Here is a 19,337-nt window from a genome sequence, read left to right as displayed (position 1 = left end):
TCTCTCCTGACCCAGGCTCAGGTTGTACAGGTGCTGTAGGACAGGAGACAGCTGGCACATGTTTTCAGGATCCTGGGGCTGATACCGTCAGGGCCGGCCATATTAGACATAACCTGAGGTTTTATTCATCATACAATAGACTATAGAGAGTATATGTGAGATACATGTTTATTTTGTTTTTTGGAGGAATGCCAATTCATTTAAGAGTTTACTATCTTTCCAATTTTGCCACAAGGGGGTGCCTTGTGCAAAAGAATTACAGTTTTGGCTATAACTTTGGAACTTAAAGGCAAATGTACTTGTAATTTGGCTCATATTGTAGCTCAATGTGAGCTTGTCAGACTTTATGCCTGCAGTCTTCTCTGGTTCCAGATTACCTCACGTAATTTTTTTTTTTTTTTCTATTTTCAACTATAACTTTTCAAGTGGGCACCTGATCCACTTGATACTGGGCTCTAACTGAAGAAGCCTCTTGGATGAGAGGTGAAAAGTCTTCAAGAAACTGAAACAAGTGTGCCTACAATACAGCATCTACTTTTGCATCTACTTTGTCCTTCAGTTAATCACAAATATTCAAAATCAAACCATTTATAGATACAAGGTTTTAACTCAATACAAAGGTATGTGTCAAATAGACACATAAATACCTCAATTTTGTGCATAAGTACAGATTTTGAGTACATTTACAAAGTTAACTTACACCAGTTAGTAATTGTGTTAAAAAGAGAGGAAAAACGTGTCATCTCTTCATTTTCCTGTTAAGCTTTCCTTTATGTGCTCTGATCAAAATCGGTGCATGTGAATGAAGGACAGAAGGACAGTGGAACCAAGAAAATGTGTTTGCAGGCCTGTCTCAGCAAGGTTCAGGAAGCAGAATTGGAAACTTCTATCCAAGAAATCACCAGAGAAGCGCCCATCATCCTGGAAGGTTTGGAAAACGTTGATCCAAATCTGTGCACTTTCCACAGGATTCCCCACCACGATTCAATCCTCTGGTCTGCGGTACTGCGTCCACAGATTAAATTTCAAACTCCAGAGAAACTGTGTAGCATGTTTTCAACATTGGTGATGTCTGCAACCCCACTTGAGCTCCACACCTTCCGGATCAAACAACTTGATCAGTTGACACACTGTGTCTTGTGATACAACTTATCCCCTCTGAATTGCAAGCAGGTGTAAACATTGATATTTTTGCATTTGTCAATTACAAGCAATTTCCGCTTACACGAATTAGGCCTCCTCTTCCAAGCTTGTGTGTTTTTCTTCTTCTGAACAGGCAAAATTTTTTGCAAAATCTCTTCAAAGTCCTAATACTGACAACTACACCGTGTTTGTGAGCTAAAAAAGAATTGTCTTTGTTACTAATGCTGATTCTGAAGTACAGTTTCACCTGTTTGCTGTAGTCTCAAAAGGTTGACATTAATCTTGGAATGTCGACTTTATTCTTGAAGTGAATGAAAAAAAAACTTCCTCCTCTCATTTTTTTCTTCATCCCTGACCCTAGTAGGCTACTCTTCCATCCGGCACATTCTCTTAAGGTAGTGGAGCTAATTAAATCCCAATCAATCAATCAATCAATCAATCAATCAATCAATCAATCAATCCAACTGTCAGAAACCGAAGTTAAGTATATAACAAGCAATCTTGAAATGGTGAACACCAATGAAGCCTCAAGACTTAATGACTTTTTTCCCCAGCTAAAAATTTTATGTAACTATTTCACGCTGTTTTAAAATGCCACTTTTTTTTCAAACGGCAGCAGTTCTCTTTGACGTTATGTAGTTCCCAACCAGGGGTACGCTACCCCTAGTGGTAGGCGAACACATTACAGGTTGTACGTGGAAATATTTAGTAATTTATTTTCCAAGATGATAAATAAATATTCTCAGTCATCTCATTAGTCCATTAATAAAACAGTACGTGTGTACCACAATTAGTTCATATCACATATTATGTATTTTTATGTTTAATTTGAGTTGAAAAAAAAAGAAAGAAAAGAAAATGTAGGATAACTAAATGTTCAAATTAAGGACATGAAATAAAAGTAATTTTCATTTAATAATCAGTTGTTGAATCATCAGCACTCGAGTGAGGGGATACTCATGGTATGACAAAAAGGCTCAGGAGGTACACAAGACAAAAAATGTTGGTAACCACTGATGCAGACCATCACTGTGGCTCTGGATTCTGTTTTTATTCCATATTTTCAAACGGACAAGGAGAAACAAATACACCATCCTAAACTGTCTGTGCTAGAAACTAGTAGAAACTACTCAAAATGAAGATGAAAGATGTGGAAGAAAAACAGATCATATGTGTGCGCCTCATTCGAGAAATCTTGGCAGGTCAGAGCAGCAGCCACTTTCAGCAGATTACTCTTACTTTGAAAAAGTGCGACCGGAATCGCTGTTCTCTATTGTCGGTGGGGCACACGAATATTGACGGTAGTAGGCTCAGACTCCATTCTCCCGTACAGCTTCAGTGAGCACCGTCGCATCCTCGGCATGGCATCTGAAGAGCTAGCTAGGAAGCTGCAGTCGCGGCTGGCCGCTACGCAGGAGACTGAGCCGAGGCCGGAGCGCGAACAGAGCCCAGTCCGACCCAAACCGCAGGAGCCCGAAGCAGCCTGCGGAGACTCGTCCTCGGAGCTGTGCGTCAAACTGACCCGCAGGCTGGACATCAACGACGGCAACGCTGCTCCTCGACCGACCCGCGTCTTCAACCCCTACACGGAGTTCAAGGAGTTCTCCCGCAAGCAGATTAAGGACATGGAGACGATGTTCAAACGGTAAGGCTAAATCTGAGCTGTCTTTTTCTTGGTCATTTCCACAAGTGACAGAGGTCCGACATGTTTACTTGTTGTTGTGTGACGGATTGAGCATGGACGGCTTGGAGCTTTTGATGAGATTAAACTGCTGCTGCTGACGTGAAGCCATCAAGTGGAAGTACTGGCTGTCACTGACAAAGTGATTAAAACTGACCCGCTCATCGCTCACTACAGGCCCTCTATCTGGCTTTATCACCCGTTCGCTCAGCTGATGTTGTGTCGTGATCAGAGCAGGGACTCGTGAGCTGCTCAGGGAGGCTACAGCTTATGAAGCATGGTAAACTCTCAGCACTTTGACATGCCTCCCATCGCCAGAAAAAAACGAGGATTTTGGGAATATTAACAACCTCCAATGACCAATATAATCTGGGCAGGCAGTGGGAATATGCAATGTGCAAGGTTTGTCAGGCTAACATAATGAGTCGCAGCTGATTAAATGATAATTTTAATCAGGGGAATAATTACAGTTGATGTGCTGGCTGTGTGGCCTTTATCAAGCCTATTTTAACAATGTGGACAGGAGTAATCTATTATCAGAAAAATCATCTAGGCCCGTTGATCAAATAATTGTTTTAACTCTAAATTACTGGAGTATTTTTCCCCTCAAATAATTATTTGTTTCCATTAAATTTCTCCCAAGGGGATTAGTGAAGTACAGTATTACCACTTTTCCATCCAAATTAGTCTACTGCAGTTTTTTAAACTTGGGTTAAAAAAAAACAAAAAACAAACAAACAAACAAAAAAAACGCATATTAACCCCATTCCCACATCCCACAAGCAATGCAGCCTACCTGTGATTTTTATCTGAAGCATTATCTTGTACGTCACTGACGTGACAACTGTTTCGCGTCTCAAAGGTGCCGGAAACAGCTGTAATAGAAGAGAAAACAACAATAGACCCACTGTGAAAGAAGCATATGTAAAATGGTGGATACATTCTTTTGAGCGCCACAACCACTGCGACATGAGTCATTACACTTGCGTAAATTGAGCCATCTGTTCCAATAACATTTGAAATGTCTAGACGAACAGCAAGACTAGAGTATCTAATGCGGTTATGACTTATTATGTTAGCCTGACAAACCTTGGACACTGCATACTCCCATGGCCTGCCCAGATTATATTGGTCATTTGAGGTTGTTGAAGGTCCCATATTATACTGTCTTTCATCAATTTCACACAGCTGTCAGAGGTCCAACAACACTGTATTCGATATACATTGCCCCAAATCCATCAGTGGTTCTGAATTTCAGCTGTCTAAAAGTCGCTCAAGCGAGCTCTACTGAGAGCAGGCTCTTTCTGTGCCTACACCTTTAAATGCTAACAAACGCCATCTGTCAATGCCTACTTGGAGAGCCCTGCCTGCTATGGTCCCTTTCAGGAAGACAATGCCTCTTACGCTAGCGTTGGCATGCACTAATGTGGATGTATATGTATCGCTATGGCTTGCAGAGATGCTTTCTTTCAGCCATACCAGTTTGACCCAGAATGTGACCCAGAAGGAGAGGCTCCTGAAGAAGTACAGACTCTGTGGCTGCAGCAGGACGTTTCAGAATGGTTAGTGTGTCTGAATGATGTTAGTTTGTTCTATGTGATGTTACATTTACCACCATGAAGCTAATGGCTAACAGCTAGCGAAAGCTGTGTTTGTCTCCAACTCAGTCTCCAAACTCTTGGACACTGTTAGCATCGTCTCTGTCTCCAGTCTGCACATGTTTCCAGACTTTTTACTCTCACAACCAAGCTCCATCGTAATATTACTAAAATTAAACTTGCTTCAAACTCCATTGCATAGCAGACCGAAGCAGAGCTAACTAGTTAGCCATTTTCCAGATGACTTCATCATCCTCGTAGGCAACTGTAAAAACTATCAATGCGTGGCGACACTTGCCTGTGGCTGGGGTGCAGTTGCTGGGTCCGGTATGGTTGGGACTGATCCTTTTACGAGGGTCAGTGTCGAGGCAAAGCCAGCTTTGTACTGACCCTCATCACTGAAGCAGTCCATGAAGTGGTTAGCAAAACATACAAGCTAACATGAGCCGTAGCTGGCACATTGTCATTAAAAAATGAAATGCAACCACTGTCTCTTCTGTTGTTCTGTTGCTAGGACAGAATATAGGCACTTTTGTTGATTTTTACAAACAACAACAGAGCAATTTGCGTGTCTAGCTTTGAGTGATGACACTGCGAAACACTGCTACGTTATCGTTGGACACACCAAACTTCACCACAGGGATGAACACCCCCCTCTCAGATATCTCCTATCTCCGCGCAGAGGAGACCTCAGGGAGGACCAGCTTATATATAGAGACCAGAGAAAACGTGTTTTATCATAATATGGGACCTTTAATTCACCCCAATTCCTCACTGGAGATGGGAGGCATGTCAAAGTGCTATGAGTTTACCATGCTTCACGAGCTGTCAACGGATGTTGATCAACGGATGTTGATGACGTGTCATCACTTCGCACGGCAGTAGGTAATGTGTTCACCATGGACCTTTTAATCATATCTGGGCACAGCCATATAGGTGAAGTCACATTCAATAATATGAAATCTGCTCAGTGGCATTCAGCATATGTTCAGTTAGAGAAACCTTTTTAAGCTCCTGGGACAGGAACTACGAGCTAGGCTGTTCAAAACTGCATTTCTCTGTTTTCATGTGAGGTACTTCCACTAGAAGTTTTGAAAGATTGCTTGCAAAAGACTTGTTACATTTGTGGCAATGAGCATTGTCTGCATAGATTATAAAGAAACATCACCACACTTTTGAACATTTGTTGCGCTCAGCCATTGCCTGCCCTGCCCCCTGCACAAAACAGGCACTGACACAGATCTCTGTTCAGGATTTGGAACAGTGAAAATCCATGATAGACTAATGACTTTATTTTTCCAATACCATTAGCAGAACCAATAACGTTGGAGCTTATTAACACTATGTTCTTTCTAAAGTTTGATTAGTTAAATACCTGGTTTCAGTACCCATTCCTACCCCATAAAGATAATTCACAAGAGAATATGGTGAGTAGTTCCTCTGAAAAACATGTTTCTTTTAAACTTTATATATGAACTCAATGAAACAGGAATCATTGATGTTAATAGTGGTTGTCGGTTATGTATTAGTGATCCCCATTGAGTATGTTTTTAGTGCTTTCATGGGAGCTCAGACCCTACCTTTATGGAAGCTCAGCTCCCATTTGCTCCCACATTAGTAAAACCCAGCATTTAGACTACCAGTGCTGAGCTACAGAGCGTTTTAGTGTCTTTCAGCTCATTGTTTTGGCTTTACAGCTCACTAATTTACTGTTCTGGTTAGGGTTGGGACATTGCGATCTTTTTTAATCCTGCGATATATATATTGCGATATGAAAAAATACAGGAATTTTCATCAGATGACCTGAATAGCACTTTATGCTATGCTGCACTGCTGCTATCTTGTGGACAATTAACCTGCACTGATCTTACCTCTTTTTGTCATAGGACCTACTGAACTGTGTGGTACCGACATACAGTGCTGCTTGAAAGTATGTGAACCCCTTGAGCAGTTTCGATGTTTGACTTTTTACCATGACTTTCTTATTTTATCATCACCAGTTTTTATGTATGAGATGTCAGATATCAATTGCATGTACTTGTTTAGTGGGACTTGTTTAAGTAGCCCTTCAACATGACAGTAACTCTGCCTAGAAGTGGATGCCCATCAAAACTGTCACCCAGAAGCACCAGAAAATAATAAATCTTGTAAAGGCCAACCCACACATCACCTCTGGAGAGTTGCAGACTTCTCTCGTAGCATCTGGGACAAAAGTGCATGTGTCTACAATCAGACGAAAATGGAACAGCCACGGCATTCATGGGAGGGTTGCAAGAAGGAAGCCTCCACTCTCAAAAAAAGAACAAAGCTGCCTGTTTCAACTTTGCCAGAGAGCACTTGGACAAACCAAAGCCCTTCTGGAAGTCCATTCTCTGGACAGACGAGTTCAAAATAGAATTATTTGGTCACGATCAAAACCACCATGTTTGGAGAATAGCCAACACTGCGTATGAACAAAAGAACCTTCTCCCAACAGTGAAGCATGGTAGTGGAAATGTGAGGGTCTGGGGTTGCTTTTCTGCTTCTGGACCTGGACGATACATATCAACAAATTTTTGACCAGAATCTCCTGCCATCAGTCAGGGAGTTGAAGCTGGGATAAAAATGGACTATGCAACAAGACAATGACCCAAAGCATTCCAGCTAAAATACAAAGGAATGGCTTCAGAAAAAGAGTATTCATACTCGTATTGGCCCAGTCAAAGTTTGGACCTTAATCCAATTGAAATGTTGTGGCGAGACCTGAAGAAGTTGCCAAATGTCCCTCCAACCTCTCTCAGCAGACTGAGTGCTGCAAGGAGGAGTGGGCAAAAATCCCCATAAGCAGATGCGAGAGACTGGTTAGTGGTTACAGAAGACGTTTGGTTGAAGTAACGACTGCAAAAGGAGGAGCCACAAGCTACTCATCAAGGGCTCACATACTTTTGCACATGTTAAATTTTCAGTTTTTGCGAAATAAACCACTTTTGTTGAATTAAACAATGAAAGTATATCTCTTTTTGTGTGTGTGTCCATTATTTGGAAGGTGTGATTTACAAATTGGGGATTTGGATGTATGTGTAATAGTAAGGTTAATAGTAATGGTAAGGTTATGTTTTTTTTTACAAAAACAGTGACCATGACTGGAAGGTTCACAAACTTTAAAGCAGCATTGTAAATGGTCAAACAAATTAGTTGTGTTACCTTGCGTTGTGGCAACAGATGCAAGGCACTGTCGACACAGAACACGTGTTTGGTCAGTATCATCCTTCTTGTAGCCAAAATAATTCCAGATAATTGACAATGCTTTTCTTTTTGGCACCAAGTCTTTGTTTTCTGTGATTTTCTCTTGTTCGTTGCTCATTTTTCAATCTTGTTACCAGCGACTCACTCCATGTGCAGGGGCATGGTCTGCTTCGTCACACTGAATAGGAAGTTGTGTGATTGGTGGATCACTGTGCATTGCAGTTCATTTGCCTCCTACATCACAGGCCCTGCGATGTGAATATTGCACACGTACATCGCGATGACGATGCTCAAACGATATATTGTGCTTCTCTAGTTCTGGTTTAGACTCTTGGCTCTTACCATCATTATTTCCATCAGAAGCAAGCAGCTGTTTAGGCTGATAAAGCTTTTAAAACCCACTGTATGCTGCCTGCCGAGTAGCACACAACAGACAGTCACAGTTAAAGATTAGCTGTTGGAGCATTTTGCTGAAGAGGGCCTAGATATTTTTTTTTTTTTAAGAGTTGGTAGAGACCCAACCAGATAGACATTAACTAGGAATGGGCGATATGGACAATATTGTTGTCCAGCTAATGTGATATAGATCTATAGACAATACTGACTGTTGATACTCATTTTGATTTTTCATAGCTAATAATCAGTTATATGGATATAATGACAGATTTAAAGTAAGTGTTACTGTAAAGCTGCCTTTAAAATCAGGACATGACAACCCATGCTATGTCAAGATATGACAATATCCAAAATCAAAGATGTATAGTTGCATATTACGGTATGTTTTAATAAATAAATTTTGGCCTTAGATTTGCGGGGCAAGAGACATGGCTCCAATGCTCTAAAATGATCATTTCCATTGAGCAGATCATTTGAGTTAAATGGAAATGTAAATAAAATTGTCTTTTTAACATTAACATTATCTTGACTTATTAAATGTTGGTGACAAATGGCTGATTTGGGAACTTCATATTTCAAATGGATCAGTAGTTGGAGACCCAGAGGAGAAAGGTAACCATTGTCTTTTGGAGTCTCCTCAGGGGCAGACCCTGCTCCATGTGACAATAGTATCTTTGTGTGCATGCTTCTGAAATTTCAGATCAGTGCTCTTTTGTTTCCACACGAAGAAGTCACTAAACTTGATTGAACCGTCAAATTGACCACTGAAATTCTTTGATGCTTGCTCAATTCATTAAAACCAAAAAATCAGACCGCAAGTTGACTTGTTTTTGTCAGACATCCACAAAAAAACTAGTAAAATTAGTCATTTGATACTGAAAACTAAGAAACAGCAATTTTGTAAAAGAAAAGTTCCAACCTTAAGTTTATACACATCTAGGTGTAAGAAAGAGTTAGATGTGGTGAACAAAGATTGATAATTTAATACTCCACAGTTCTTACCTCTTCGCTGAAGCCTTGTAGCAAATGTATTTCAAATTGCATTTATGTTGATTGCCATTTCATTTTAGAGTGGTAAAGTTTAAGCTTTGTCGGGTGCTGTTTGCCGTGCAGTGTATAGATAGGACCGAGGACCGATCAGCTGCTCCCAAACAGCCATCAGACAGTCGGATAAATTTCTGATGTCAGAAATTTTGGTCGGCTGATGCAGGCTCTGGGACAGTTGAAGCAGAGCCACAAGTTGATTCCCCAATGTCAGTGGCAAACTGCCATGGCAACACAATTATGGAAAGAATATGTAGGAAGCCCCGCGACCCTGCAGAGGATTAAGCGGCGTACATATAATGTACAGATAATGAATGGATGGATGGAATGATATGTAGGAAGTGCAGGTAATGTCTGGTAGTAAATGCATAACAAGGAATGTAAGCATGGCTAAAGTTAGCAATCAAGTTAACAACAGTAAAAATAGCTAGCTTATCTCGAGTTCTCTCTGCAAAATGGACAAGCCATACTGGCCACATCTTCCAAGCCATCTTCAAGTCCAGATTCGCTTGTGCCTCTTCTTTTTCTTTGAGGTTTGTGCAAACACTTGACAAAATAAAGCAGCATTTTTTAGTGTTATTCTTACGAGATGATCTTTACAAATAACATAACAATCGTCATTTTTTGTTGGTTTTTGAAAGGAGAAACATCAGAAATTAATCAATCCCTGCAGCACTCCTCAAGTCAGCCCAGAGCAATAGGCACCTTTGCAGAGCCCCAAAAGCGTGCAGCTGAATACATTGACATTGAGCTACTGCAGCAACAGAAAATGTACAGAGAGTTGGTAGGTCATTAATCACCAGTGGTGTTTCATCTGAGCAAACAAATGCACACCTCTCAAATGGTTTATGAAAAATTGCTTTGAATCTGATTGGCCCGTGTCTGCAATCCCACAGCATTGAGTTGTCCCACATGTGGCTGGTGTGGATTCTTCTCCACATCTAAGGCATCATGCTCCAGTCTGTGGCGTTTTGCAATATTATGCAGAATGCACCAGACTGTGACCTGGGCCACCTTTTCTGGGCTGTAGTGAGGGCTCCTCCAGTGTGGTCCAAACAACGGAACCTACTCTTTAGCATGCCAAAGGTGCGCTCCATGATTTTTCTTGTTTGAATATGGGCCACATTGGAGCGGTGTTCACCTGGAGTGGTCAGGTTGAGTGCAGGTGTCATGAGGAAGGGGTGTAGGGGCTATGCACTATCATCTTAAAAATAGAATATAAACTGCTATCACATATTTGTCATTAATGTGAGGAATGATTTTTACAAAGCAAAAACTTCTGTAGCTATTTAACTTACCCAAAAGCCAGCCATCTCCATATTCGCCATCTCTCATCTTTTGAAAAAGAACTGTTCCTTAAAGTGAATGAGTCGTGCACCGACCCCAGATATTTCGCCACAACATTGGTAATGACTCCTTTTGAATCACACACAAGTTGCACATTTAAAGAGTGCGTGTGTTTGCGATTTCTATAAATATGCTCTCTGTCTGAAGGGGGGACAAGTAGCACATGCGTGCAGTCTATCGCTCCAATAATTTTGGGGAAGCCAGCAACCGCACAAAAGCCCAGTTTTGTGGCATCTAATGTGTCTGGAGTGTGTGGGAATTTTATGTACCTTCCCATTCTGCGTGACATGGCATTTGATACGTGAGACAGCACACCGGAAAAACTGCTCTGGGAGATGCCAGCACTGGTAGCCACAGCGCACTGGAATGATCCAGGTGCAAGGAAATACAAAGTTGACAGGAGTTTTGCCATACAGGAGATTGCATAACTCCTCCTTGTGACTGGCTCCAAATCAGCCCTTAGCTCCTCCAGAAGATGGCATCACTGGAAAGGCGTTATGTCTCTATTTTTTCTTCAGTCGTTCCAAAAATGTTGACGCAAGCAGAAAAGACTTGTTCCCTCTGTCGCCTTTCATTGTGCCTATGCCTCCTCCTTGCTACAACGACCGCAGCCAGGTGTGTGTAAAACTGTGCCAGTTAATACATGACTTTCAAACATGCTAAATAAAGATGCAAAATCAGCAAACGCAATCAGTTCCAGGTTTGATAAATCACATTGCGTGCGCTAAATTAATCAATTTTCATCTACTTCTCGCTAACACGCTAAATGGATTGCGCGTGCTATTTTGCACGTTTGAGGGACGCAATCCTTGTTGCATCTGGTTAGTAGATCAGCTTCAACATGTGTTTTCGCGCGCAATGAAGTTTGCACATGTTTTACACACGGAAACCTTTAGTAAATCAGGCCCTGAATGTCACTAATCACTAACATACAAAATTCATGCACTAGAAAGTGAGTTTAAGCATCTTACCATTGACGCTTCACAATTTGATGACAACGAAATTAATTTTTTCACAGGACTTCCCAAGTTTACAGACTTTCATATTATTCTTTAGCTTTGTGTCTTTAGTTTTTCCTGCTACTGCAAAGCAGTCCCTCGAGCCTGCTCAGGAACTACTTCTTACGCTGATGAAGCTGCGCCTCAATCTGTCAGAGGAATTTTTAGGTTGCCTCTCAGGGATTCACCAATCAACAGTATCGAGAGTCTTTCACCGTTGGATACATGTCATGGCAAGTGGGCTTCATCCCCTAATATTGTGGCCAGAAAGAGAAGACCTTAGACGCAGCTTACCAATATGTTTTCAGACATTTTTTAAGAACTGTGTAAGCATAATCGACTGCTTTGAAGTGTTCATAGGGCGTCCTTCTGACTTGAAAGCTCAAGCTCAAACTTTGAGCAACTACAAACAACACAACACTATTAAATTTATTATTTTGATTAACCCACGAGGAAGCATCTCTTTCATGTCCAAGGCCTGAGGTGGATGTGTTATAGACAAACATCTGACAAAACACAGTGGGTTCCTCGACAAGCTCCTACCAGGGGACTTGGTACTGGCTGATCGAGGTTTCACAAATGACCACAGTGTTGGCCTATTTTGCTCAGAATTAATAACACCTCCATTCACACAAGGGAAGAAACAGCCAAAAAGAAATTGAATCTGCCCATGAAATTTCTCATGTGAGAATCCATGTTGAAGGAGTGATTGGAATGTTGAGGCAGAAATATACAATTCTTGGCTCAACACTGCCTGTAAGTCTCGTTAGAGTGGAGCAAAATGGCAAAGTGGAAGACAGCCTTATAGACAAGATTGTGTTAACATGCTGTGCTTTATGCAGTTTGTGTGAGACCATAGTGCCTTCAGGTTGAGGTGAACATTAGTAAATGTAAAGGGCATATGGCAAAAAAAATTGCCGCCATAACCTTTGTCTTAATAGTTGATATCAATATATATTGGATAAGTGTAAATATTAATTTGAAACCTTGTATGATTTTCATTGATAAGACCGAAAAGGGTGACATTTTATAAATATTTACTCTGTAATGTACCAAGTTATTTCACAGTAACATATGAAGTATTTTCATATTGAAGTTTAGAATGTTATCATATTTAGTATGTATGTATGTTATTGTTTAGTATTTGTCCATTTTTGTGTGTTTTCTACATACTTTCTCAAAAGGAGAAAAGGCTGGGCACACATCCCTGTGACGCGTGGATGAACACAGTGTGACTGAAATGTGTGTAAAGCAAGCCTGACAAATAAAAATGATACTCTGCAAACACTTACAGTTTATTATTTATTTATTGACTGTCAAGTCAGTCTAGATATGCTAATATGTCACTTTCCAACCTTAAACATGAAAATAATGTGTGGAAATAACCCAAGCCTTACATTCTAAATAGTTATATTTTATATAAATTGCTAGGACTAACAAGAAAAATATCATGCCAAAAATGCTGTAAAACATTGGTTTAGAACAATAATATTAAATATGAATATGACAAAGATAATATAAAATATTTACAAATATGAAATATCACCAACCGCTCCTTTGAATGTGAGGTGGAAACATAACAGTTCACAAGCATCAGTCAGAAACAGGATTCCTCAAAAAATGTTCAGCCTCCAGATCTGCTGCAGATTGTCAACATGTCTCTTCTCATAAGTGTCTTCCTACAACTGCAGTTGTTAAACCACTCCTGAAGGAGAACTATCTAGACACCTCTTTTTCTAGCAGACTCATTGGATTTACGCAATTGTTGACCCAGGGTTCGATACAAAAATAAACATTTTATTTAGGTAACATTTCAATAACTTCTTTATATGACACTCGTCTGATAGTAGCAGAGGTGCAGTACTGGCAAACTGAACCAGTGTGAATTAGCTGGCTGTGTGTATGTCGATCGTACAGTCTGATAACTGCACAGGTCCCTCACTCAACTAAATGGAGAGAAATGTCCCACAAAGCAACGTTACAGGACCAAACGAAGGAAACATAGTAACTAGGGATGGAACGGTTTATGAAAACTGTTTGGTTCAACTGTCTCGGTTCAGTTTGCGTGTGTTGCATTCAGTTAATAGGCACGCGCACCTTCCTTTTCTCATTTACTAATGAGGCAAAGCGTGTACACTCCAGAGCAGCAGGTGGTGGTACTGAGCTGGATGCTAACCACCCGTAAACAAGAAGAAAAAGCAAAGTGGGGTATTGTAGGTTTTGAGTTTGCCCCGGAATATGTCATAATGAACTGTTAACTTTGTCTGCCTTCATTTTCTCTCTGTGCTCCTGCTTTTCAGTTGTTTTATTTCAGTCTTTATCCAAGGTGGTGTAGGGTTGATTGATACTGTTTTTGTGGAAAGTGGAGCCACTGAATCTAGGGCTGACCTGAGTTTACAGTTAAAATGATCAACAATTAAATTGCAGGGTGCAGGTAAAATGTTAGCAGTGCTATTGAGTAAAATTTCAATAAAATTTGCAGCCACTTCAGGAGTAAGGTAGCGCTTCCTCACCGTTCTCACCAGGGCCTCCTGTTGGATAAAACTGGAGATATTGAAAAATACACAATAATGGTCAGACCCAGCCAGGTCAACAATAGAGGACACACCAGTGGACAGGCCATATGTTACGACCAGGTCCAGGGTGTGTCCTCTGTTGTGAGCGGGCTGTGTGATGTGCTGCTTAAAATCCAGGTAGTTTAAAAGATTTAAAAATTCAGTCGCAGTGGGATCTGAATTATCATCTGTGTGTATGTTCAAATAACCAGTTATTAAAACCCTATTGTGAGTTGAGTGTAAAACTCACTGATAAAACAGGGATGGTGCTTGGGTGGTCTATAAATAGTCATACATAAAATAGGAAGACTGCTAAAAACAAAGGCATGGTGTTCAAATGATGTATTGTTATTAAAAGTAATGTCCTTTGTTTTTTTAAGAGTTTGAGATGATTGTTGCAGTTCCACCACCTCTCCTACCATTCCTGTTAGAAAATAAATAAAGTTTGGTGGGGAAGTCTCAGTGAGAACAGCTGGTGCATCAGTGCTGAGCCATGTTTCAGTTAAAATTGATGATCATCAATGGTCATTGATGATAAAAGACTTGTTCGACAGGGAGCAAACGTTAAAAAGTGCCATTTGGAGGGCTGCATCTGGGCTGGTTGACTGTGAGACCTTGTTGATGTTGACATGTTTCAGGTTATGATGTGAAGGGCAGGGAGGTGTAATGGGATGGTGGATGTGTAGTGGTCTGTTGTTTGTGATGACTGGGATGTGTGCAGGGTATGAAGTGGAGATGGAGGTGGACTTGTGGCGTCAATCTGTGGGACAGGGGAGATGTGTGGTAATGTGGGAGGCTAGTGCAGTGAGAACTTTGATGTTGAGGTGGAAGTTGTCCAGCCAGAATAGATCAGTCCTTTTCCAGAATGTATCAAAGTTATTAATGAAACCAAACCCACATGCAGAGCAAAAGTCCGATAATCACTGATTGATACTGAATAATCTGCTAAAAAAAAAACTCTGAGCCACGTCTGGGGGATTGAATCAATCCAGTAAATATACAGGTTCTCCCCAGGCATTCTATGAGGTTAGCAAGCTGTTCGTATTCCGTGTGGAGCTTTGTTGATTGTCTGCACCAGGGCAGGAGCCACAGCCAGGGGCGGAGAGGGTGGCACACCAGCCGAGAGCTTGGCACTCAGAGGGCATGCATCAGCCCCGGCCATGGGGACATCATCGGGGTGAACAGTGACGGTGGATGGCAACATGGAGAAGCGGTTCATGTGGTTGAGAGTTGGAGGAGAGATAGTCCGGGATATTCGCCTCCTACCTCGACACACCACCTCCGACCAAAGAATCCGTGAGCTGGGAGTGGAAGTGGAGGATGGCCGGCAGTGGGATGAAGACAGGTCCCACAGGATCGTGTCCACTGCTGCTGCTGCTGAGTTCAGGATGCTTGTTATTTGCAACTGTGTGGCCGCAGTGTCCATGAATTCAGTTAGGGGACGGTCTTTTTGTTTGAGCTGATCAGCAGGTTGCTTGATCTTGATCTAGTTTGGAGATGTCTTTCTGGGTCTTATGACAGCTCTCGCAGGGCAGAGCAGTGTTGGCGATGCTACAGCTAGCACTAGCACCCAGCATCTTAGCTGGAGGGCACCTGCTTTCCATTTTCGTCCGTGTACTCTACTCTTGAGTTTCAAGATATATCTTGCAACAAGTTGTAAAGGCCGAGTCAGAATAGTTTGTGACTAAAGTCGGCGTAAAGATGACTTTGTTAGACTGGAACTCTTCTGCTCCTGCAGCAGCTGAAAATCGCACATCAGATGACGGATGGCTCACTAGACATCAGAGGCACTGGTGAACTCTTGACTGTTGTCTGACTTTGTTCCTGCACCGTGTAAGAGTCCCTCAACTCTGCTCACAGGGTGGCAATAACGTGCGATGCCTGGACATCCAGAGCTATAGAATCAGAATCAGAAATCCTTTAATGTCCCGCAGACGGGGAAATTTGTTTGTCACAGCAGTTTGGGGATATTACAAAAACAAGAGCAATAGCGAAATGGACAATACAAAATAGACAATATAAAATAGACAGTGTGATTTAAAAGTAAAGAAAATAGAATCAGATTTATGTATATACATATTTACATGATATAGTGCAAGAATGGTCATTTGTTATATACAGATTTTAAATATGTAAAATAAATATGGGTGATGAAATTAGTTTGTACAGACTATTGCACAGCGCAGAGTACAGAGTGAGGTCTATATGGAGCAGTGCTGATTGTACAGTCTGACAGCAACAGGAAGGAAGGAAGGACCTGCGATACCTCTCCTTCACACTGACTTGCAGCAATTACAGCTTGTCCAACATCCTGCTTTCTCCCACCACCTGAAATGAATCAAGAGGGCGTCCCAGGGTGGAGCTGGCCTTCTTGATAAGTTTATCAAATCTCCTCCTGTCTGCTCAGAGAACTTCTGTAGATGGCAGTGAGGTGATTGGTGGTAGAAGTCTGCGGAGTATAGGGTGAACAGGAAAGGGCCAGGACTGTTCCCTGAGGAGCCCCTGTGCTGCAGATTATTGTGTCTGACACAAAGTCCAGAGTTCTCACATACTGTGGCCGGTTAGTGAGGTAATCCAGGATCCAGGATGTGAGGTGTTGGTTCACCCAGGAGGTTGTTATTTAATAACCTGAGTATTGTTTGGCCTATCGAAATTCTTTCAATAACTTTTTGTCAGGAGGGTCCACAGATGCTGTGTGCCAAGTTTCGTGCAAATCGATGAAATTGCCTGGGACGAGTTCGAAAAAGTAGGTTTTCAACATTTTGCAACGTAGCGGAAAAAAAAAAACGATAGGCGGAAATGGGCGTGGCCTATACCACGAGATTCAGCACAATTCACTGAATGCGTCGATGTAAGGTTTTTGAATGTGCGTATATGGGAGTTATTAGCCAAAACGCACTTTCCTTAATAACAGATAGAATAATAGGTGTGACTTATATTCCAAGTTTGGTGAGTTTTGGGGTATGTCCAGGCAGTGAAAAATGCAATTCATCCGAAGAAAAAAATAAAATAAAATAAAGAATCCTTTCAAAAACAATAGGGTCCTTGCAGGTTCCCTGCTCGGGCCCTAATTAAAGCTGCGAGCAGTGTTGGACGGGCCCTCGCAGTCCACGCACCTCGGGGCATGCTGCCGTCAGGGCTTCCGCATGCAACGCCTTGAAGAAGTTGTTTCTGTATAATTTGGTGGCCTGCTCCCGCTGGTATTAAGTAATGTACATGCATGATTCCCCAGACAAAGACTGAGTTGACGGTCCGCTTCTGGAGCTGGCTGACGAAAATGTCCACATGAGGCATAATGCAATGAAATAGTTTCAGGAAGAAGCTGAAAGTATCATCGTCCAGTAGCTGAAGAGAATTTTTTCTCCAGTTCTTCCAGCTGCTCTACACTCTAGCGATGATGTCACGCACTTCAGCTCACGCAATACACACCCATTACAAAATCAGAAGAAGGCCTAAAAATCCTTAAAACTAAAACTGTGATGATTTGGAAACCGTAAAAGATTTTTCGAAACTGAATACATGCCCAACAGTTCAAGGTCTTCTGACTCTTTAAAAGGAGGAATGGTATCTGTAGCTCAAAGCATGAAGCACAACAAGAGGTTGAAAATCGATGAGTTTTGAAGAGGATTTTAAGATTTTCCCATTTACTTTCCATTCAAACTAATTAGATTGCGACCAAATCGTCACCTATTGGCCGATTTGCACCAAATTTTAGACAAAGCCTCATCAGTCCATGGAACACAATTATGAACATTTACGTGATAATCAGACAGTATTTTGTCTAGATGTGCAAGATTTTCTGTTTTCAACACAATATGCAGGAATTTGTTGTAAATTTTGGCCGTTTTATGGACTATCAAAATTCTTTTGATAACTTTTTGTCAGGAGGGTCCATAGATGCTTCATGCAAAATTTAGTGTAAACTGGTCAAATTGCCTAGGAGGAGTTCGAAAAAGTAGGTTTTGCATTTGTCGCAATTTTGCAAACAGAAAGTTAACTCGAAAGTGGGCGTGGCCTACACCAAATAATTCAGCTGAATGCAGGGAACATGTAGATATAAGGTTTAACAATGTGTGACACATTAAAAAAAACAAAAAACAAAACTGGGAATGTATGTAAAAGTGAGCAGCCATCATAATCGTTATCTTAGTACAGTGTTATTTCTCTCACTTTGTTGGTGAAATCCTGTGTGTTTTCAAGACTGGCTTTATTAATTCACTTAAACAGTACAGGAAAAAGAATACATAGACATAAGATATTTCAGAAATCAAACAAGTGAGTGGAGCATGATTGATCAGGTGGTGCTTGAGTTGAACAGTCTGATGGCTGTGGGGATGAACCCTGGATTTTCACTGGTGTAATAAGTGTTGTCCTCCACTGGAAGTTGATCACCATCTCCTTTGATTTGCTGGTGTTAATATGCTGGTCAACAAAACTGCATATACAGGAAATTAAGACAACCATTTTCTGTTTTCTAATAATCTTTGTACACATACAATGATGTTGCAAATTATGTTTACTGAGACTGTCACTGTTTGGATTTTCACAGATATGGGATATGGTTAACATGAATAAGCAGTGGTTGTCCTGTAGTCCACCCCCCTGCATTTCAACATAAGCTGTTTTTTAAGCACTGAAGTTGTTTGTTATGTAGGACCAGTGTTATGTAGTGTTTTGTTATGTAGGTCCAGTTACCCTCTTTCTTTTGATGTGCAGATCCCATTCACACAGTCTACATTCCCACGGGCTATCCACTGCCTGGTGACCCAGTTTTTCTACCCTGAAGGATTTAGGCTCAGAGGCATATTTCAGCTTTCAGCATTTTGTGAAGCTGTACTAGATGAAGAATGTTTTATCATTAAGAAGTATTTAGTACTCCTAAACGTGCACGTATAAATTGACTGGGAAATTTTGCTTTATGTTGGGTTTATGGTAATAGGTCATTTAGAAATGTGAGTATTTTTTGACCCATATTCTGTGCTGCTTTATTGCAGTAGAAATAATATACAACAACGCCAGAGTTCTTAGAGCTGAGCTCTGAATGTAGGTCATATTATTGGAGATGGAGAAAAACACTAGCAGAGAAAGTTACCTTGTGCCAAAAGCTCAGGCATCTATAATTAAGGAAGTTGCAGAACAATCAACAAACAGCTTTTTAGGTCCTGTCCCATTGTTTCTTACCCATAATATTCCATTTGCTATCATTTTAGTGTTATTCAATCCTGTATATAAATGTTACACCAAGTACTCCACTTTGTGGCTGTCAGCAAGCAAACTTGACTGACATTTTGCTGAGAGAGAGAGAGAGAGAGAGAGAGAGAGAGAGAGAGAGAGAGAGAGAGAGAGAGAG

The 19,337-nt window shown here is 41.1% G+C and overlaps 1 protein-coding gene across 1 annotated transcript in view; it reads left to right on the top strand.

Moving 5' to 3' along the window:
- Positions 1-1,975: 1,975 nt before the first annotated feature.
- efhd1 (EF-hand domain family, member D1) overlaps positions 1,976-19,337 on the top strand; it is a 34,399-nt gene continuing 17,037 nt past the window's right edge. Inside the window, exon 1 of the mRNA XM_037073746.1 lies at positions 1,976-2,788. Within this exon, the coding sequence (XP_036929641.1) occupies positions 2,505-2,788 (284 nt within the window). The 5' untranslated portion in view covers positions 1,976-2,504. The remainder of the gene's footprint in view (positions 2,789-19,337) is intronic.

Source organism: Acanthopagrus latus, chromosome 2, assembly GCF_904848185.1.
Source record: "Acanthopagrus latus isolate v.2019 chromosome 2, fAcaLat1.1, whole genome shotgun sequence".
Taxonomy (NCBI): domain Eukaryota; kingdom Metazoa; phylum Chordata; class Actinopteri; order Spariformes; family Sparidae; genus Acanthopagrus; species Acanthopagrus latus.
Note: the sequence above shows the minus strand (reverse complement) of the source record. Positions and strands in the feature narration are given on the sequence as shown.